At 45.9% G+C, this 23,174-nt stretch overlaps 1 protein-coding gene across 3 annotated transcripts in view; it reads right to left on the bottom strand.

The window, feature by feature from the left end:
- LOC147623995 (uncharacterized) overlaps positions 1-22,747 on the bottom strand; it is a 149,673-nt gene extending 126,926 nt beyond the window's left edge. Inside the window, exons 1-4 of one of the 3 annotated variants that reach the window (XM_086820681.1) lie at positions 22,580-22,747; positions 21,307-22,402; positions 20,931-21,219; positions 20,779-20,852 (exon numbers count right to left, since the gene is read on the bottom strand). In XM_086820681.1, the coding sequence (XP_086676807.1) occupies positions 20,779-20,852; positions 20,931-21,219; positions 21,307-21,510 (567 nt within the window). In that variant the 5' untranslated portion in view covers positions 21,511-22,402; positions 22,580-22,747. Of the gene's footprint in view, positions 1-20,778; positions 21,220-21,306; positions 22,526-22,579 lie in introns of those variants that run through there. The other 2 variants (XM_086820678.1, XM_086820679.1) reach the window with 2 other exon arrangements.
- Between the last annotated feature and the right edge of the window lie 427 nt (positions 22,748-23,174).

Raw genomic sequence — 23,174 nt, 5'->3', positions numbered from 1 at the left:
ACCATTCTAGAAGCTGGTCGGCAGCTGGAAATGGAGAGAGCCGCCGCCGAGGTGATGCTGTGTGTGGGGAATAGCCAAGAGTGTGTGTAAAAAAGTCGGGAAGCAGACGCCGTCGGGGAGCAGTTTAAGGAACCGCCTTGTGTGTATAGAGGGGGGGGTTCCTGGAATAAGGCGGCTGCTGTAAAAGACAAACGCAAGGAGGCGCAGCTGACTGGGCAGCGGGAGGAATAAGGGAAACTCTGTGGTGCAATTACAAAGGGTGGCCGCTGCAGACGATGGGGAAGGGGGGGGAAGATGTGGCGCGTGTCTGACAAGGCGCAAGGCTGCTGGTGAAAAGCTGACGGCGACTTGGAGAGGACACCAGTAGGCTGGTGACTGGAGTAGCTGGTCGAGGTGGCTGGCGAGGGTGATCGAGGCAGTGTAACAGGCGCTGCAGAGGAGGGTCGTCTACAAGGGGGAGGCAGGTGATATAAGTAGCAGTGGAGAGGACATCACTGAACTGCTGCGCAGAGTGATGGGTATGCAAGGAAGCTGCTGTTCGTTGAAAGACTGACGGGCTGCAGAGGTCAGAAAGGCACCGGTGGACTGAAGCGGCTGCACCATAGAAAAAGGGTATACTGGTGGCCCTGGTTTTGTTCTAGCAGCTGTGTGGCTGGTAATAGGGTTGGCCTACGTGTTGGTTCTCTGCTGCTGCTGCTGCAGACGCAGACTGAAGGGGTCCCATGAAGGCGGAAATTTCTTCCCTCTACTGTTCTTGCTTCTCTTCACGGGTGCTGCAGTGGCAGGTTGCGTATTTGTGTACATTGGCCAAAACAAGTCCCAAGATCAGCTCTCAGCTACATTAGACTATGTGGTTCAACAATCAAAAGATGTGGTCATCCGACTGCAGAATACTTCCACAGTTCTTTCAAATGCCCAATCATTAGATGTTCTGAATTATGCTCTGCCGGCTTCTAAAAAGACACAGATCCAACAGTTGGACTCGCAACTGACAGAGTGCCGCGTGTCTTGTGAGTTTGTTGTTTTTTTTCTCATGGGTATTGTTGCATCATCAATCATGTTCTACACACATATAGCATATGTTATGTGAATATCTTGTATGATGATGAATCTTTGATGATGATCTATGGAAATGATGATGAGTGTTTCTTCTATGAGTTGTTGAAGACATCCCATTGAATGTATGCCTGAGTCAAGAGATTGTGATAATACCATGCTATACCTTGTTCCATGAGAAGCTGAGAAGACATTTAATGCTAGGGATTTTGGATGTAACTCTCACAGCCAGACACCCAGTGTGTTCCCAGCGATACCGCCCACGTCACGACAACGTCCCCCTATTAGGAGACTTTTATGCACGGACAAAAGGGGAACAACTGCAAACATATGACTTCCAGGGAGATGCCATTATGTTGTCAGAAATTGACTTGGCTGCGATGGAACTCCAGAAGACCAACCAGGATATGGGGAATGCAAAATCATATGGTAGACACTTCTTGGAGATGGGGGCAATGCATGAGCTGGTTATATATAATGGGTTGTCCAGATGGCTGCAGTCGGACAGCCTTACATCTTTTCCGCATGGGGGAGGCACTAGTACGGTGGATTACCTCATGGGATCTCCCGCTCTTATACCACACATCTCAGACTTCACCATCCCTCCTCCCCCCATACTAGCTGATCACGCATTACTTTCTTTCACGATCTCATGCCCCATCTTACCGCCCACACCCACACCCCCTGTCACCACCTTCACCCGGATTCATTTCCATCATGATCTTGACCACATCTATGAGGACCACCTCTCCCGCCACATTTCCGCTCTCGACTTATCCCTCCCTATCTCCACCATCACATCCGAACTTTCCTCCATCACCCATGACTCCGGCCATGCCAGCTTCCCCTACACCACATGCTCCACAGCAAGTTTGCCAGTGGGATCCCAACCCTAGAATGGATGGTATGATGAAGAGTGCAAAACCACCAGGCTTCGCCTCTTACGCGAGAGGGAACATGGGCTGATTTCAGCACATAAGATGAAACGCATCTTTCGTACATTCACTCACCGAAAGAAACGGGCATTTCTCACCAGACGAGAACAAGAGTTACACCAGCTCTCTTTGAGCAAGGACAACTCAGAAGCTTGGTGCATTCTCGAAGAAAAAAGAGCACCTACACCTATTACATATCCTAGCCTTTGGGAAGCCTATGCACGACAGATGATGTGCCAAACCAGCCTATACCACAAATGTCACACATCCCTAGGCCTACATCATCTTATCTCTTTGATTCCCCCAATGTCACTAGGGCTCTTAAAAAGCTGCATAATGGGAGAGCAAAAGATCATGACAATCTACGCGCGGAACATTTTGCCCACAAGCACCACGTATTGGCTCCCATTCTTGCCCTTCTTTTTACAGAGCACTCTATGAAGGCTTCCCACCCTCCTGGACTACCAACACCATTGTCCCCATCCACAAAGCAGGAGATCCCACGGACCGAGGTAACTACAGGACTATCATGATTGGTCACACAATGGCCAAAATCTATGGGGCAGTACTAGAGGACATGATGAGCTCTATGGCAGAGAGGATGGGAAACACGGCATCAGAACAGGAAGGCTTCAGGAGAAACTTCTCCACGCTGGACCATATCTTTACTTTACGGGCTATAATAGAGGAGGTGAGGTCCTCAAAGAGACATGTGTATTGCTGCTTTGTGGATTTCCGCAAAGCCTTTGACTCCGTCCCTCGATCTCGTCTGATAGGACGCTTGCAAGAGCTCCAGTTCTCACATGAGATGATATGGGGTAAGATGGCATTATATGAGGCAGTACTCCGCCGAGTACATGCACCCAGTGGGACCTCGGGAGATATATGTAGCACTATTGGGGTTAAGCAAGGCTGCCCACTCTCACCTACACTCTTTGGCCTATACATTGATGAGATCGCAATATTTGTGGATAGTTTCGGAGATAAAAGTTCACCATTAGCTCAGACAGTAGTGCCCATATTGCTATATGCTGACGGCATTGTCTTGATCTCAGATTCAGCCGAGGGTTTACAGAAACACTTAAATGCATTGGACAGATTTTGCAGGGAGAGAGACCTTACAGTCAATTTGGGCAAAACCAAGGTTATGGCGGTTGCCTCATGATTTTCTTTCATATACAGAGATGCCCCAGTGGAGATTGTGCAGAAGTATGTGTATCTAGAGTCACTTTTACAGGCCCTTTGTTTTGCATGACCACAGCTGCCACTGACCGACTTGCGAGGGGGCACGCCTCCCTAGCCTGTATGGAGAGAGAGTGTTTCCAGGCGCATTTCCAAGAACCCCGCACTAAGTGTTGGCTCTTTGATACTCTAGTATGACCAACGGCTATGTATGGTGCACAGCCCTTTGGGGGGCAAGCCTAGGGAAGGATCACTGGAGGAGCATAGAGAGGCTACAGGTGATGATGTTGTCACGCATGATCAGGAGTAAGCCATATGTACCACATGACATTCTACATGCAGAGTTTGGGGTGGCCCCACTGGTTACAGATGCCCTTTTTCAAACTGTCACTTATATTCAGCATGTATACACGCTTGACAGAGATCGCCTCCCACGACTAGCACTAGAGTCCTCTATGCAATTATACAGCGAGGGGGAGAGGGAGCGATTGAGATGAGCTAGATTGCCCTCCTCCTCAGAGACACGGCCACCACCAGTACCGACACATGCATGGTACTCTGAGGTAGTCGAGTGGTTTCATGCACATGGCATATAGATGGACCGTCTTCCCCCGTTTCAGTATAGCTTGGATTCCCCATACCTTGATCTCTCACGTCAGGAGATCAACCGGATCATCCGGTTAGATCTACTCGGGCTACACATACACCAAACATGGGTGTCTCCGTCAGAGATTGGTAAGAAGTGTGAGTTCTACTGAGATCACTTCTTGAGACTCTCCGAGGATGGATTCTTTGAGATCCCGGGATACATACAGATACACATGTCACATGCCATGCGTATCACGATCGGCCAGCTCAAGGTATCCTCCCACCGCCTCAGAGTAGAGGATGGCAGAGCTGAGGATATCCCACATGAGGAGAGGACATGCACAGTATGCATCACAGGAGCAGTAGAGGATGAGGCCCATTATATGCTCAGTTGCCCAACTTACTATGAGATACGAGGAAGATTCCACTGCCTCTTCCGAGAGGGATTCAAACCACTCACACAGGTGATACAGTTTGAGGATCAGAGGTGCTTGGGCATGTACTTGATGGAGCTTATTAGACGACACAGGGATGTAGTGTTGAGGCAGCATGCGGAGAGATTGCCCCGGCTCCGACAAGACACCTCACAGAGAGCCATCACAGATTTCTTTGTGGTACATACATCCACATCGGAATCCACTACCCACAACAGTTCCTCTACTACAACATCAAATCATCCCACCACCCATACCCACGCTCCAGCTCCACGCCCCAAAGGAGTTCTTAGTGAGAGAGCTCAATCCATTCTGCGAGCCAGACGTCCCCAACCCAGAGCATCAGGACCCTCCACCACACAGAGACGGATTCGTGAGGTTCTCCGCCGACATGTCACGCTCCCATCACAGAGGCTTGACATTCACTCCACCATCAAATCGGTTCTGGCCGAGGCGGGTATCGTCATTTGCTGATCACAACATATCTCACTCTACACAGGATCATCGTCTGATCACATGTACGGTCAGATGTTTTCATTTTACTTTTTCTTTCAGTTTTCCATGGTTCAATATATTCATGGTACCATTGTATTACTTTTGGTCTCATAGGCCCTTGGGGTCTTTCGTAGACGGTAATATAACTTTCTCTCTCTTGAGATTGTGCGGGTAGAGATGGGGGCTGCACCGATAGTGACAGAGGCTCTATTCCAAACAGTGACATACTGGCACAGGCTATGGGAGCTTCCACTTGATAGATACCCCCGGCTAGCCCTGGAGTCCTCGAGACAGGTGACACTTGAGGGAGATACAGAGTGCTGGTATGCACAGGTAGGTACTTTGTTTGGCATGCACGGTACGCAGATGGAGGCACTCCCCCCGTTCCAATAAAGCATAGAGGCCTCGTCATTTGCTCTCAGCCGCACGGACCAGAACGGGGTTATTAGGAAGGACATTGTCAGACTGGATACTCAGAGGACATGGAGTTCACCTAGTCGTCCACTGGGGATGAAGATGGCCTTCTACAGAGATCACCTCCTATGCCTGACAGAGGATGGGTTCATCATCTGCCCATGCTACATGGACACACACCTATCCTTTGGGGTGAGATGTGCGATCGACCAGATCCGCACCTCGTCCCACCAGCTGAGAGTGGAGACTGCCAGATATGGGCCTAGGACAGCTGCACCAAAGGACAGGATATGCCAGCTCTGTCACAGAGCCCGAGACAGAGGAACATTACATATGTCGATGCCCTGTATACTATGAGATTCGGGAGAGGTTCCACTGCCTCTTCCGAGCTGGGTTCGGACCACTTTCCACGATCATGTACTTCCCAGATCAGAGATGCCTGGGACTTTTTCTTCTAGAGCTCCGTAGACACAGGGAGTCCTTAGTGAGATCCAGATCAGCTGTACTTGCTCAAGGACAAGCACAGAGAGCTCTCACCAACTTCTTCCATACCAGCACTCCGAGGGCCAATCCACCCATCATACCCAGACCACAGGCTAGTGCAGGAGCTCGGCCAAGAGGTGTGACACTCGACAGAGCCATTGAGTTATGCAGAGCTCGACGCCCCAGACCCCATGGCCCTCGCCCACGGCCACACCACTGTAACGGGAGGCGGACGCGTGTATTGGAATCGTATAAATGTGAACAAGATTCTGAGCACTTAACACTTGAGCATTACAACCACAAAGCTGAAAAATGACAGTACACCACATAAAGGGGCCGATGATAGGCTGACCCCCCCCCCTTTAGGTTATATTACCAAAAGAGTCTGCATAGTACAAGTTTACGGGTGCCTGGGGATTCACCACCAGCCTGCACCTGATTCTTCCAAATACATCATGAATGAATACATTTCAAACAAGAGAATATGTAGGTACATCCGCCCTACACACAGGTACATCCGCCCTGCACAAGCCTCTTCACAGGTACATCCGCCCTGCACAAGAGTATTACAATCCTCACAGGTACTCCGCCCTGCACAAGATGTAAATGGATCTTTAGGCCCTGTTTCCACGCGAGAAACTGATCCAGAAACCTGTTTTCTCCGCGAGCAAGTGTCCCCAATGCTTGCCCTAAGCACCGGTTACACCAGGAATCCTTGAGACACATCCATGCTCACATATTCCATTGCTGTCCGGCCTGTTTTGTGCAATAACCAGTCCAAAACAGCAATTTTCTATCGCGAGAAATCCACCTGTAAGGGGTCCTACAGCCCTGTGGAGGTCCCTAGAGCTGTCCTGTACTGTCCAAGTTGACTTTGGACACCTGTAACCAGCCCAAAACTCGCAATAACCAGAAATTGCAGGTCTGAAATTTACCAACCAGCCCTTTAGAAGAGTGTGGGGATCGTTGTCCAAGCTTGTGTGAGTCCGGGAAGCAAGCAACCAGCCCTGTAGCAACTCCCAAAGCTCCAACCAGCTCTCCAATGTGTTGAATAATGAATAAAACAGCCCAAAAGGCCTCTTGAGGGAGGCGCCTTTCTCCAGTGCCACCTAAGGGGCTTGGTGGGTGCACAAACTGGCTGACATGTGTCCCCCATAAGGTGTCCAGGTAGGTGTCCAGCCCATAGTGCTCCATTTGTCCTGTTTGTATAAGTTTAGGTCCAACCAAATGGGAAATGGCCATAAGCTGTCCGGACTTCATTAATTTTGGTCCAACCAAATGCGAACGCATTATAAGTTGTCCGGCCACTTATTAATGAGTGTGGACCTGCAAACCAATAAACTTTAGTAGTAAATGAAATAAGCTGTAAATTGAGTGTGGACGCACTTACCACCTGCAAAACCCATAAGCCCACAGTTTTAGGCCCAAACAGGAGTGCACACACGTGTCCACAAGGTGCCCGAGCGTCCCCGGTTCCTCGGACTTCACAAGCCAAAATAACAAGCATTGTCCAGGCAGCAAGACAATGTCACACAAAGTAAAATAAAGTTATGGCATGCATCATTTATGCATTGTGCACATGTAAACTTGAAGAACCATCTACCATCATTCTTGTACTTGAAAATATTCCGCCTGCCATCATAACACACCATGTGTGCATGGCCGGAATCCACACGGGCACCGCCCGAAAGTCCACAAAAGTCCTGCCATGTCCTTGGACTCATATGCATCCACTCATATGATCCATACACATGCCCAGGTATAATACATACATGCATCCGCATGTTTCTAGGCCTGACACGCATCCGCATGTCCCTAGAATATAGGGATTTGTGACATCCCCCCGGCTTCTAATCAGTTGACCGCAACTGAAAAGCCTCCAGATAGGCCTTCAAAAGATCTGGGTAATCCTCAAAGTAGGCCTCATCCATCCATTTCGCATCCAAAGCTGAATAATTCTTGAACTTCACAAGGTACCTACGAACAAGTTTGCCTCCCGCAAGCTTTCGTTCCTTGTGAAAAACAATCTGTTCAGGTTGAAGAATCTCTTCCAGCTCATCCACCTCGGATGGGTCTTCCAAAACCGGCTCAAACGGTGTCGGTCCCACATAAGGCCTCAATAGGCTCACATGAAAAGCATTATGCATGTTCCAATGATCTGGGAGTACAAGCCGAAATGCAACATCATTGATCTTCTCCAAGATCTGAAAAGGTCCATAGTACCTGTTGGAAAGTTTAGGATACTTTCCCTCTTTTCCTGGCCTCTTCCGAAGGCGTGCCTTTTCAAATTTCACCAAGACCCAATCACCTTGTTTGAATTATACATCCCTTCTATGCTTATCAGCTGCCTTTTTATTCTTGGTTTGAGACCTCTCTATGGCTGTCCGTACCTGTGCAAATGCAGTATCCAAGTCTCTGACATACTCATCTGCTGCAAAAATCTCATCCTTTGTACGAAGGATGGGTGGTAGTACCACCTTGCCATAGATAATCTCAAAGGGCGCCTTGCCCGTAGAAGTATGTACCGTATTGTTGTAGGCAAATTCCACAAGTGGTAAATACTTCTCCCAATCCGATTTGCGGTCGGATACATAGGATTTCAGCAAGTCGAGGACGGCTGAATTTGCTATTTCACTTTGCCCATCTGTCTGTGGATGGTAAGCTGATGAGAAGTTCAGCTTTGTACCCATATTGTCAAACAATGCGCGCCAAAATAAACTTGTGGTTCTAGGATCTCTATCCCCCACAATAGATTTAGGCATGCCATGGTGTTTGAATATCTGTGCCAAAAACATCCTAGCCATATGATCTGGCTTTATTGTCTTGCGCACGGGAATGAAATGTGCCTGCTTGCTAAACCTGTCAATAATGGTCCAAATAGCATCATTTCCCTGTGGCGTCCTTGGCAAATCCATAATGAAATCCATAGCAATGCTTTCCCATGGTTCATTTGGTATAGGCAAAGGCTGAAGCAATCCAGGTGCTTTATGTCGGTCAAACTTGACCTTTTGACATACCATACATTCACGTACATATGCTTCAATATCCTTGCGAATATGTGGCCAAAAGAAATACCTCTCCAAAGCTTGTGCTGTGGCCAAAATGCCTCTATGACCTGCATATGGAGGAGCATGGCACTCATCCATAACCTTATGGCGAAGGTTCTTTACCACACACATACGATTTTGCATCATGAGATATCCATCTCTTATGACATAAGATGGGACAGCAATACCCTCTTGCAAATCAGCCCATACATGTGCAAAATCCTCATCCAAATGATAAGTATTACGCATATCCGATAAGTCCTCATGGTATGCAACTGTAATAGCATGAACCTATGGTCGTCTAGATAAGGCATCTGCCACCACATTCTTTTTCCCTGGAGTGTGTAAAATCTGAAAATGAAACATTGAGAGAAAATTTGCCCATCTCATATGCTTCTCTGAGAGCTTACTTTGACTCAAAAAGTATCTCAAACTTTGATGATCAGTTTTGACCATAAAATCAGCCCCTAAAAGATAGTGTTTCCAAATAGTAAGGGCATGAATTACAGCCAACAACTCCTTCTCATAAACCTGTAAGTGAAGCTCTGCATGTTGCAGGCGTCTGCTCTCATAGGCAATGGCATGTCCTTCTTGGTTCAAAACAGCCCCTATGCAGTCCCCACATGCATCACATTCCACCACAAAAGGTTTGTGCAAATCCGGAATAATGAGTACCGGTCCCGAGATGATTGCACTCTTCAATTTTTGAAAGGCATCTCTCTCTTCTTGTGTCCATTTAAAGATTGCTTTCTTCTTCGTTAACTCATGTAACGGAGCGGCAATGAAAGCAAAATGCTTGACGAACCTCCTGTAGTAAGCACATAAACCAAGGAAGCTCCTCACTTCATGGACTGATTTCAGCTCTGGCCATTCTTGCATGGTTTGTATCTTTGCGGGATCCATGCGCACACCATCCTTTGATACAATGTGACCAAGATAGTGAATCTCTGGGAGAAAGAATTCACTCTTTTTTGCATTTATGTAGAGCTGATTTTCCTTAAGCTCTTTAAACACAATAGCCAGGTGCTCACGATGTTGGGCTTCATTCTTTGAGAATACAATAATGTCATCAAAGAATATACCCGTGAACTTTCTATGCTTTCTGAACACCCTGTCCATCATCCTGTTGAAGGTAGCGGGTGCATTTGTAAGGCCAAAAGGCACCACCAAAAACTCATAAAGACCAAAGGCTGTCCTGAATGCAGTCTTGTGTACATCTTGAGGTGCCACTCTCACTTGATGATACCCACTCTTGAGGTCTATTCGGCTGAAACATGCCGAACCTTCAAGCTTGTCCAAGATGTCATCAATACGCGGAATGGGAAACCGATTCTTGATGGTTATCTTATTGAGGGCACGGTAATCAACACACATCCTGTAAGTACCATCCTTCTTTTGAACAAGAAGTACCGGCGAGCAATATGGCGAGGAACTAGGCCGAATCAAACCCTTTTCCAAAAGTTCATTCACCTGTGCCATAATCTCTTCTTGTTGACTAGCACTCACCCTGTATGGTGGCCTATTAGGTGGAGAGCTACCGGGAATTAGATCTATGCAATGATCTTCCGGCCTCTCTAGCGGCAACCTTGCTGGCAAAGCATTCGCAAAACAATCTTTGAACTCATTCAAAAAGTTAAGCTTGTCTTGATCTAATGTACTAACATCAACACTAGAATGTTCAATGGTATCACGTACAAAAACCAAGTAAGAACAAGCTGATTTCTTTATTGCCTTATTAATTTGTACATGGCTTACAAGAGGTATGGTACTTCCAATAGTACCAGCATCTATAGAGTGCTCACGGCCTCTATGTACAAAGCTGATTTTCTTCTCTTTGTAAGCCTTAATAGGCTCTAAACGGTGATGCCAGGGCATCCCCAACAAAACATCACAACCTGTAAGAGGAGCCACTAAAAAGCTCTCATGGTCGAGGTAGTCCTGTATATGTACACGGAGCTTACCAATGACCAGAGTTACATCAACCTGTTTGCCCTCAAAGGCGGCATCTGCATTCATTTGCATTCCCATGTCTTCCACATTGAGACCTATGGCGGCAGCCATTTGTACGGATATAAAGTTATCTGTGGAAGCATCATCAAAAAGAAACAAAGCGGGCTGATCCTTCAATTTGCCCCAAGCCTTGCATATGACTCTACTCTTGGGCTCATGCCCTGTATTACCCTGCACATCGGGTACAACATTCACAAGAGGCTTTTCCACATTAGGCTCAGCATTCTTAGGATTTTGTGGGCATTTAGGATATATATGATCTTTACTGCCACACTTAAAGCATTTTCCAGCCTTCCTGTACTCTTCCAATGGCTGTTTTGAGAGCCCAAAATTGTGGCGTTTACCCCCCGGCTTCTTTTCGGAGTCATCCTTTGCATCTCGGCCATCTTTGGGAGCATTCTTAGGTGGCTGTCCACCCTTTTTCTGGTCATAACCAGCCCTGAATTTGCTCTTGTTTTGACCTGCAAATGGCTTATTTGTGGGTGCTTTCATGTGCAAGTTCTCCGCAATCATGGCTGAGTGTATAAGCTCTTGTATGGTCTTATTTGGGTACACTCCCAAGCTTTGTTGGATGATGTGATGGAGCCCCGATTCAAACTTTCTCTTCTTCTCGTCCTCTCCAATCTTCATGAAGGGAGTAACCTTGAGAAGGACTTTCCAGAACTTTGCTATGTATGAAGCAACGGACTCTCCCTCATCTTGGGACAGCCAATCCCACTCCTTGCGTACATCCTTTGCAAAGTTTGGTGGTAAGAATTGATCATAAAACTGAATTTTGAAAGAAGACCAAGTTGGGGCAGCACTTCCATCAAGTATTTTTGCAAGCCACCAATCACTTGCCGTATCCTTGAGATGCATTCCCACATGCCTGAGCATAGACTTTTCCGAAAAGTCTTCATTGCAAAAAGCTATCTCAAACTGTCTAATGAAAGCAAGTGCTTTGGTAGAGTCCATCCGTCCCTGAAAGTTTTCAAACTTTACATCCTTGTCACCGGACTTGAACTCTCGAGGCTTCTTCCTTCTATAAGCATCCCTATGTACATCCTGTTCATCTGCATGATGATGATGCCGCGATGAAGATTCACGATCCCTCTTCGTTCTCTCTTGAGCCACACTCTCCAAATGAGTTGAAAGCTCAACACGAGAACGGATATGTCTACTTGGAGCAAAGCGGGAATGAGTAGAGGATCCCTCATCCTTACTCTTCTCTTGACCTGCATCAAGCCTAGCACCAGGGACTCTTGTCCTTTCAGCATTTGGCACTTGCTGTGCTCTTTCTGTTTGTTGTGCATCATGTGCATCACCATGGGCAGCCATGAGGGGTGGCTTCTTGAAAGCCAAACTACCATCTGCTTCAGTGTATACATCACCCTTAACCATTAGGTATGCAAGTGCAAGCTCTCGGGGTTTCTCTACATCCATTTCCTTTGCAATTGCTTCAAAAGTGACTTCATGGACCGAAGCCTTTGCCTTCGCAGCCAACACCTTTTGTACATCCGGGTCATTTTTCAATGACCTAAGCTCTTCGGTTTCAGCCCTATAGCGTCGCACTTGACGCCTCAAAGATTCCAAATCAGAATGCATAGTGTCATGAGTACCTGCATCTCCATAGACATCATTGCCTGTAGCATCTCTTTGTTCTCCACACTGTCAGAAATGTGGCTGTCCATGACACTCAAATCAGGTCACCACTTATGATTCCAAGCCTCAGACCGTTTTCCAATGAGGGGAAAAACTGAGCTCTGATACCAATGTAACGGGAGGCGGACGCGTGTATTGGAATCGTATAAATGTGAACAAGATTCTGAGCACTTAACACTTGAGCATTACAACCACAAAGCTGAAAAATGACAGTACACCACATAAAGGGGCCGATGATAGGCTGACCCCCCCCCCTTTAGGTTATATTACCAAAAGAGTCTGCATAGTACAAGTTTACGGGTGCCTGGGGATTCACCACCAACCTGCACCTGATTCTTCCAAATACATCATGAATGAATACATTTCAAACAAGAGAATCTGTAGGTACATCCGCCCTACACACAGGTACATCCGCCCTGCACAAGCCTCTTCACAGGTACATCCGCCCTGCACAAGAGTATTACAATCCTCACAGGTACTCCGCCCTGCACAAGATGTAAATGGATCTTTAGGCCCTGTTTCCACGCGAGAAACTGATCCAGAAACCTGTTTTCTCCGCGAGCAAGTGTCCCCAATGCTTGCCCTAAGCACCGGTTACACCAGGAATCCTTGAGACACATCCATGCTCACATATTCCATTGCTGTCCGGCCTGTTTTGTGCAATAACCAGTCCAAAACAGCAACTTTCTATCGCGAGAAATCCACCTGTAAGGGGTCCTACAGCCCTGTGGAGGTCCCTAGAGCTGTCCTGTACTGTCCAAGTTGACTTTGGACACCTGTAACCAGCCCAAAACTCGCAATAACCAGAAATTGCAGGTCTGAAATTTACCAACCAGCCCTTTAGAAGAGTGTGGGGATCGTTGTCCAAGCTTGTGTGAGTCCGGGAAGCAAGCAACCAGCCCTGTAGCAACTCCCAAAGCTCCAACCAGCTCTCCAATGTGTTGAATAATGAATAAAACAGCCCAAAAGGCCTCTTGAGGGAGGCGCCTTTCTCCAGTGCCACCTAAGGGGCTTGGTGGGTGCACAAACTGGCTGACATGTGTCCCCCATAAGGTGTCCAGGTAGGTGTCCAGCCCATAGTGCTCCATTTGTCCTGTTTGTATAAGTTTAGGTCCAACCAAATGGGAAATGGCCATAAGCTGTCCGGACTTCATTAATTTTGGTCCAACCAAATGCGAACGCATTATAAGTTGTCCGGCCACTTATTAATGAGTGTGGACCTGCAAACCAATAAACTTTAGTAGTAAATGAAATAAGCTGTAAATTGAGTGTGGACGCACTTACCACCTGCAAAACCCATAAGCCCACAGTTTTAGGCCCAAACTGGAGTGCACACACGTGTCCACAAGGTGCCCGGGCGTCCCCGGTCCCTCGGACTTCACAAGCCAAAATAACAAGCATTGTCCAGGCAGCAAGACAATGTCACACAAAGTAAAATAAAGTTATGGCATGCATCATTTATGCATTGTGCACATGTAAACTTGGAGAACCACCTATCATCATTCTTGTACTTGAAAATATTCCGCCTGCCATCATAACACACCATGTGTGCATGGCCGGAATCCACACGAGCACCGCCCGAAAGTCCACAAAAGTCCTGCCATGTCCTTGGACTCATATGCATCCACTCATATGATCCATACACATGCCCAGGTATAATACATACATGCATCCGCATGTTTCTAGGCCTGACACGCATCCGCATGTCCCTAGAATATAGGGATTTGTGACATCACCACACGAGGATCCAGGCCATCATCTCCCATCATCGCAGGACCTTCTCGCGCCAACTCAGTTTTACCACCTTGAGCACCATGTCACAGCGGCCCATGAGGGATGTATTAGGGTGATATGAGAGCTCTCTGCTCATGTACCTAGATCAGATTTTATAGTTCTAGATTTTTGTTATCTTTCTTTATTACTATTTTGTACCCAGGATGATGTACCTCATGGATATGATGTAACCTTTTGGTCTCATAGGTCATTTTGGCCTTTTGAAGACGTTAATACAACTCTCTCTCTCTCTCTCTCTCTCTCTCTCTCTCTCTCTCTCAGTGAAGATTTGAAGTTCCTTCAAGCTTCTGCATATAACAATTACAGCCAGTTAGCCCTATACCTCCACCTCTTTTTGGGGAAGAAGACCATGGCTATGAAGACCCAATACCAGTCTTGCCTAGATGAGATGTAAGATTTCCAAGAAGTTTACTCCAGAGTATAACGAATTCGCATGATCATCACGTCAGCCATATGTCAGCCTCGACAACCAAATAAGGCACGCACTCGCTCAGAGACCAACAGCCCAAGGCTTATCAGAATAAATGGGATGACGCATAGATGGACACAAACAATGAGCCCTGCTTGCCAGCCAAATATGGAGGTGTACAAAGTGTAGTTGATTATCTCATTAGCTCTCCTGCTTCAGATGCAAAGGCCCGTAATTTCTAGATTCCAACACCCATGCCTAGAGCACCAATCTAACCTACTTATCCTTCCACATAACACCCAATGGCATTCTATATTGCCTCCATTCCAAGTTCTCTCCTACTACCATTATCATTTTGAAGACGACCTATGTTGCATGCACGGAAGCCTTGCTATACTGATCCATAGCCCTAAGCTTGATTAAGAACAAGATGTTGAATAAACATGATTAAGACAGAGGAGAGATGAGAGAGAGCGAGTTGGTGTCAGGGTTTTATTTGTATTATAATACAAAAGGGTGACTTGAAAGTCTGTACATTTTCTACGCCCTTGGTCTACCCAATAGGGTGACCTTTGGCCTTCTACATGCTTCTACTAACTTCTAAATTCTTCAAAAAGGTTAATGATGCAATGCAAATGATGACTTTATGCTTATATATGGGTTAGAGGTGCTGGTCGGTCCATGGTGCTGCCATCGTCGGCTTGCTGTGGACACATGATATTGCATAAAATATCCTTCAAATGCTGCACTTACTTCCAACACATGATTTTGCATAAAATATCCTTCAAATGCTGCACTTACTTCCATGCTTGCCCCGTCTGCTCGCCGACTCACTGATGCCTGGCCGTCGACTACCTACTTGGGTGCCCATCATGTGGCTACAGACTGCTGTTTATACCCTAAGCTAAGCCTTAAATGCTATCCTAAACACAGATTATGATGTTCATGCTCAGGTTTAGGCCATGGCATGGGTGTGCACATGACATTCCCTAAACTTGATAACGGGGTGGACACTCTGTCATCCTTCTTCTCCCTGGACTCCTGACTTTGACCTTCTTCTTTGACTGACACTTTTCCTGAACACCTTCCACTTCTGATCTCCACTTCCAAGTCTTGCTAAAGAACTCAGCATATGTTCCATTGTTGTCCCCATGCCTGCTATCCCTTTCCCTTAACACAGCAGTGGATCACTTGCCGAAAATGATCATGCATGTTGCTAAGTCTTTGGAACTGATCTAAGAGGAACATACCCCTAGAGAATGCTTTCCTCCAGCTTCCCGGTTGTAGACCACTCCATATGCTACCCTAGGTGCATTCTTCTGATGGATCTCTGTACCTCCTTAGGACTATGCTTAGTGGCTGAGCCTGAATGCTCTGATACCAATGTTGCATGCACGAAAGCCTTGCTGTACTGATCCACAACCCTAAGCCTCAATAAGAACAAGATGTTGAATAAACATGATTAAGACAGAGGAGAGAAGAGAGAGAGAGAGAGTTGATGTCAGGGTTTTATTTGTATTATAGTACAAAAAGGTGACTTGAAAGTCTGTACATCTTTTGGGCCCTTGGTCTACCCAATAGGGTGATGTCACATGCAAAAGCTCTAGGAGTCTTCTTTCAGCCCTAAACACCATCCTGGAACATGCTTGATGTAAAATGCAACCAGAAGATAGAGAGAGAGAGAGAGAGAGAGAGAGAGAGAGAGAGAGAGTTGAATATTCAGTATATTCATATGGTACAAAAAGGATGTACAATCTTGTAGCCCTTGGCTGCCTTCATGAAACGGTAGAAACCTAATCTGATACTTATTCTAGTGACCTAGTCCATGGCTGGGGACTGAATGAACAAAACAATGAGCTACTATGCCCTTCTTTGGGACATGAAATTCCCCATGGACGCCAGGTCCTAGACAAAGCCCCTTCAGTTTGCTAAAGCCAACATGTGATAATTCCTCATAAATTTGGCCGACAGCCCCTGACTCTTCCATAAGTTCTTTTGCCCCAAACTAGCAGCAACAACTCCTAAATCTGGTTCTTTATCTTGTTGCCCCTTCAGAAAATAGCTCTGAGAATAGCCTGCACATGAAAGGCGACCTCTAGCCTTCTACATGCTTCTACTGACTTCTACCTTCTTCAAAAAGGTTGATGCAATGCGAATGATGACTTTATGCTTATATATGTGTAACATGCAACGGAATTATGCGTAATGAAGGATCCTGTCACACAGAGTCTCGCACCGCCTTCTTTATCTTGAGTTTCGCGAGTCTTTAGCAAACCACTTTATCACTTCAAACTTTAAGAGATGAGAGAGAGAGAGAGAGAGAGAGAGGGAGAGATCTCTACAACTTATTGGGTCCCAAATTACCCATTGAAGGGCCCCCTCCTATTGCTAGGAGTATTTGCTTTATTATCTTTGAAGAGAATGACTTTATGACTGACTTGGGACTGTAGATCACCCAAACGCAAGACCTTTGAAAGACCAAGAGTCGGGCTGAACTGTACACGGCTATAGAAGCACCAATGATGACCGATCTCAAGCCTATGCACTCTTCCAATGGAATGTAGGAAGGTTGCAAATCTAAGGCTGAGAGAAGGGGCTGATTGGGACTGTTTCTAGGCTGTGCTATGCACTATAAATGAATGAGAATGTTGTGTTTTACCTTCACCAAAGAGGCTTTAGCAAAACGATGAGATGTATGGATGCTGAATTCTGCATCAAGGCTGAAAACGCAAGTACTGAAGCGCTTCCTTCCTTGGCTGAATGCTGGCTGATGCATTTGTTGATGTGTGCTCTATATGCTCAAGCGATGAGGCTCCAAGAGGCTGAAGACTGAAAGGCTTATGAGATGATTATGGAATGATGTGAAGCAATGCTATTTATATGCACTTTAGCTGCTGGTCGGCTGGCTGTGAAGCTGGCCAACTGCTACATGACTTGATAAATGGTGGAATAATGGTAATAAATGCTGGAAAATGCTGGTAAAAATGCTATAAAATATGGTAAAAATGCTAGATGATATTCCAAGGCTTCTACAATGGTCTAGGTGGTCTATGTGCATATGGGATGAATGATATGCAATATGCAACCATGATCTGATGCAAACCCTAAGGCTTCTATTGACTCTATATGCGTGAATGATTCTCTCCAAGTGGGTTAAGGGACTTCACTCACTCACTCACTCAATCTCTAAGGCTACGGAATGACCTACATAGCTCGTCTGACATATCCTGGACTCAGGATTACAATGGGGTCACGGCGTACGACAATTATCAAATCCTAAAGGGTTCTACTACTGTACAGTGTTGCACTAATGATGAGCCATCTTGTCACCATGCACTACAGTGCAGAGTGCCTGTGACAATATGGGTTAGAGGTGCTGATCGGTCCATGGTGCTGCTGTCGGCCTACTGTCGGCCTACTGTGGACACATAATATTGCATAAAATATCCTTTAAATGTTGTGCTTACTTCCATGCTTGCCCCATCTCCTCGCCGACTAACTGGCACATGGACGATTGCCTGCCTGGGTGCCCATGTGGCTGCCGACTGTTTATACCCTAAGCTAAGCCTTAAATACATTATAGGTATCTAAATGCTATCCTAAACAGGGATTATGATGTTCATGCTAAGGTTTAGGCCATGGCATGGGTGTGAACGTGACAACCTAGATACCTATAATGCTAGTCTCTCCCCACTCCTGCATGTTTGTCATGTGCATGCACATGGACATGCATAATCCCAGTGCTAACCCTTGAGAGGCAACAGAAAAAACAGATAAGCTAGGGCATGAGCAGGGCACTTGGGATCCCAAGACTACACCCGGTGGGTGCAAGATCTGGCCGACACGTTGTTCAGGGGACTTCAGGCACCATCAACAGCAAATTGAATATTTGGTATTTTAGAACGATTCAGTCCTGAAGGGATCGAATCCTTAGACCAGGACTTAATGGAGTCGGATAACCTTTTTATCGGGCAGCCTAGGGCTTGCCAAGGATTGTACATTTTTGTACTATATTAAATATACTGAAAATACAGCTCTCTCTCTCCCTCTTCTCTCCCATCTTCTATTTGCGTTTTGCCTCAAGATGTTCTTGAAAGGTGTTTAGCGCTCAAAGAAGACACAGAGATTCCGCACATGTGACATTGGTATCAGAGCATCGGGCTCAGCAAGGCTAAACACTCATGGTGTCCCAGATGAAGGTGCACAATCCAAGGACAGTAACACAAGACATGGAAGAAGTTCCCAAGAGGTTGGTTGGTGGTGTTCCACAAGACCCAAGGGGAATGGCAGCCCTATGAGTTGGAAGCCACTTGGGGCATACCAGGAAAGGCTTTCAGGAAAACGGTTCCAAGGGATAATATCATCCAAGGGGTGGAGTGAGGGTGCCAAACTCAATACTCAAGAAAAGTAGACCAAAGAAAGTGTTCAGGGACAAGGCAAGAAGGCAAGGGGACAAAGTGGAACAGATGCACAAATCTTCATCAGATTTGAAGTGGTATTGGAGAACAAGGCAGGGTTTTTAGTGAAAAGGTTGCCATGAAGGGAAGGATGACAAGTTTGGGAATTCATGAGGAGACAAAGGGATGATGACAGTCATCCAGTGTCAAAAGTTGGAATCCCGTCATCAAGCTTAGCAAAGATAAGCTAGGGCATGAATAGGGCACTTGGGATCCCAAAAATACACTCGGTGGGGGCAAGATCTGGCCAACAGGTGTTCAGGGGACTTTAGGCGTAGTTGGCAACAAATTGAATATTTGGTATTTTTGTTGCTGGCCGACTGCCTACAGTGGGGTCCCAAAGCCTATAAAAAGGCTCAGCCAAGAATCATTAGAACCATTCAGTCCTGTAGGGATTGGATTCTTAGACTAGGACTTCATGGAGTCACATAACCTTTTTATGAGGCAGCCTAGGGGCTTGCCAAGGATTGTACCTTTTTGTAATATATTAAATATACTGACAATACAGCTCTCTCTCTCTCTCTCTCTCTCTCTCTCCATATCTTCTGTTTGTGTTTTGCATCAAGATGTTCCAGAAAGGTGTTTAGGGCTGAAAGAAGACACAAAGCTTCCGTGCATGCAACACTCTTATAGAAGACCCTCCCAAGTCATTGCTAAATCCACAAGACTGTCCGACAATCCTTTCGTACATTATTAAATCCAACAAGGTACCTACTTTACACTCAACTTTCCAAAAAGTGTGGCACAATGATGAGTGCAAGAAGATGCAATGAGAGCAAGTCCCAACAGGTAAGAATCGCTTAAGATTTTGAGTGGCAATAAGTCTAAGGATTTCTTGTCAAGGTTTCTAGAACAAAACTCGCTTCATTGGGTTAGAGCTTCCTCATGAAAGGACCTAGGTGCCCATGAGGGGACAAGAGTGCAAACCAATTCTGACGAGTGCCTCCTCGCCCAAGCCCTAGCAGTCCAGAAATACTAAAAGAAAAATGAATGCTCCTCCAATCTGTTGAGCTGAATCTTGCTATTTCATCAAGTCAATAACATGAGATCCAGGATGCATTGTAGTCAAAAAACCAGTAATAGGCAAACCAAAACCAAGTATAGAACCCTTTCATAAACATCCACAGCCAAGTGCTCAGACATGTAGGGATCCAATCAGGTTAATTCTTTTGCATGTCTAGGCAAATATGCATTCACAACCATCCACGGACGAGTGAAGCAACTCTGAGGTGCCAGTCCAGCCATGGCCATGTTTAACAAAAAGTGTGACCAGCAAGAATCCCTCGGTCATCATGCAACCATGCATGAAAAAGGGCCCCATAGGCCCCAGAGAGTTTTGAACCCTCAACCTCTTTTACAAACAGTCATGAACTAACCACTCGGCTCGATTGGAGTTCCTAAAATCCTGATAAAGACAAAATAGGTAAACTATGTCCATCCATTGTTTGTGAAACCAAGAACCGACATGCAGCTCTGGATGCTTGGAGAGATGAGCCAGATAAGGCTTTTTGGGGGCTTCACCATCCATGGATGCTTGTGAAGCCCCCCATAGTCAGCCATTTTGGAAGGTCTAAAGATCAGAAACATGTTTTGGCCATTTCCACTCCCCATAGACTCTCCTATTTTCTTACATCTTCATGTGTATTTCCTCTCCCTCTTCCTTCCCCTCCCTCCTTATATTGCATCCTCCTTGCTGACATGGTGTTTCCTGCCTAATTGCAGTTTTCGTTTCTGTTTCCCATAACTATGAAACAGGGATGACACAACTTTCAAAAAAGAGAAGAGTTGTGATGTCAATGCAAATTCACTTGCAAATTAACGGCATGATTGTACCTGATAGATGGCTCGTGAGACATTGTACATCCATCCCAGATGCACTTGTATGGGGTAAGAAATCTTCAATCTATCTGTCCGAATGGAATCTATGTCAGTTCGGTGGATTGTACTATCAAACACATTATCATTAGTTGACATTGCTAGTTGACCTTGAGTGTCATAGATTGCAGCATATATAAAGTCTGATATGACTTCAACAGCCGATTTTAGATCAAATTCTGCCAAGCTCTTGTTGGCATTTCCATTCGACATATAGTTGTTAATGATTACTCGAGTAGCTATCAACTCTGTCTTATCTGTTTCACTCAGCAAATAGTCTCTCAGCTGTTCCTGTCGTAAAGTAGAGACCGTGATGAGCCTGCGTTCTATCTCCTCCACCAACTGCTCATGAGTCTTCAGCCATAGAACAAGGGCAGGTGCACCAGAAGCAAGCACAACCTACACCCAAACAAAAAATGCATCAACCACAAAAAGCCCTAAAAGTTATAATCTTCACATGTAACAATGGCAGGTTTGTCTACTTACCAACAAACCAACAAAAATGGTAAGCTTAAGACAGATGGATGCCTTCAAGCTTTTGGTGGTCCTGCCCATAGAGTCATCACTTTCTGCTTCCCTGGTATCCCTGTAGTCGGTTTGAGATGGTAATGCGGCCATGTCAATTGAGGAGAGATCACAGAGAGGTTGGAGGCCTCTGCAGCAACCGACCCAACTGAAGCACCTGGCCATAGTTTCGCTTCTTTACAGCATCAGGAGATCTATGGTAAAAGCAGGCATCCTATTCCGCAAGAAGTCGCTTTCAAGTACGGAAGGGCTTTACCACTGCATAGACTAGTCTAGGATTTTCACTGCATGCAACCAGAGGTTTTTCACTGCTTTTTTTTTGGTTGTTGGAGGGCAAAGGGAGGGAGACCCCGGAGAGGGAGTTTGGAGGGAGGGAGGGAAAGGGGTGTGTGTATTCTCAATGCCTCTGAAAAAACTGCAAGATTTTGACTGCTGCAGAAAAGGCAGTGTTTGTGCTGCTTAAAATACTGTCAGGTTTTAATGCTTGCTGGATTTTCACCGTTAAAACTGGGAGATACTTGGGAGAATGAGAGAGAGAGAGAAAGCCCCGCGCTGCGGGGGGGAGGGGGGCGCGGGGGCTCTGCTTCAACTTGTCAAGGGTAGTAGACCTTGAAGAGTACAAAGAACGAGCAGAACACCACAGCAAGAGGCAGAATCTTCAGATTGAAAGAGCTGAAAAGCCTGCTCTGCTCTAAGTGCAATCTACGGATCATTCTGCATCCCTTTTCCTATAGAGATTCGAGGCTCTCTTTTTGCATAAGAGGAGTCTTCACTTCGGCTATGGAGATTTTAAATTAGATGTAAGATAATAGCAGCCTCCCCGTTCGCAGAGTCGACGCCTCTTATTCGATTAGTTCCTCGAGGTTTCAAGCTTTTCAGCTATAATGGAGATTCCAGGCTTCTTTCTAGAATTCTCTCTGCATATTGAGAAGCTTTCCTTCTGATACCTGCATCTGTTTACTCACCTGCTGCTATTGCCGTGCTACTGCAGACAAGTCGTTCTTTCTGCTAAGAAAAGATTCTCGCCGTAGCTTTCCTCTTGCCCATATTAGAAAGCCTATCATCGCAATGTACAAATTGCACACGTTTGAGGAAACGCAAAAAGGCTGAAGCATCAAAGAAAGCAGAGGGAAGACAGGAAATGGACGAAGACACACGCGCGTACACACACACACACACACACACACACACACAAACAAACACACAGATGGCAGCAGAAGAAAAAAGAGCAAACCTTTGCTGCATATACACAAGAAAAAGAGGGACGCAAGGCCCTGCACGGAAAAGAAAACAAAGATTGACGCTCGCTGGCTATGGCGGACCAGAAGCTCAAGGCTGCAGACGAGAAGGTTCAAAAGCAGAAACAACTCGGAATTCCTTTTTTCGCCTGAATTTTTTTCTCTTCTGCTGCTGCTGCTGCTGCTGCTGATTATTATTAATCTGTTCTTAGTTGACAATAACTAATTATTTATTTTTTGAAAAACAATAAAATTATAACATGGGCCTTCCCGGCTATAGCCGGTCGTGCCATCGCAATCCCGGTTACGCCGGCCGGTTTCGCGGTCAGCGATAACAAGGAAAATGTGAATAATTATATTTTCTTAATAATATGGCACCATACATAGAGGGGTAAAAGAAAAAAACTAAAATTTGGAAAATGCCAATGGAGCTTTTGTCTGCAACCTTCAATTGCAAAAGAAAATGCAAAAGCTTTGCGACTTTGAAGGTCATATAGCTAAAATGGACCTTGTGAATCTCTCTACAACAACTAATCCTTCAATTGCAAAAGAAAATGCAAAGCTTTGTAACTTTGAAGGTCATATGGCTAA

This window comes from Cibotium barometz, chromosome 26 (assembly GCF_041138505.1).
Source record: "Cibotium barometz isolate CiBa-2024 chromosome 26, ASM4113850v1, whole genome shotgun sequence".
NCBI classification, from domain to species: domain Eukaryota; kingdom Viridiplantae; phylum Streptophyta; class Polypodiopsida; order Cyatheales; family Cibotiaceae; genus Cibotium; species Cibotium barometz.
This window is presented reverse-complemented; position numbering and strand designations above follow the sequence as displayed.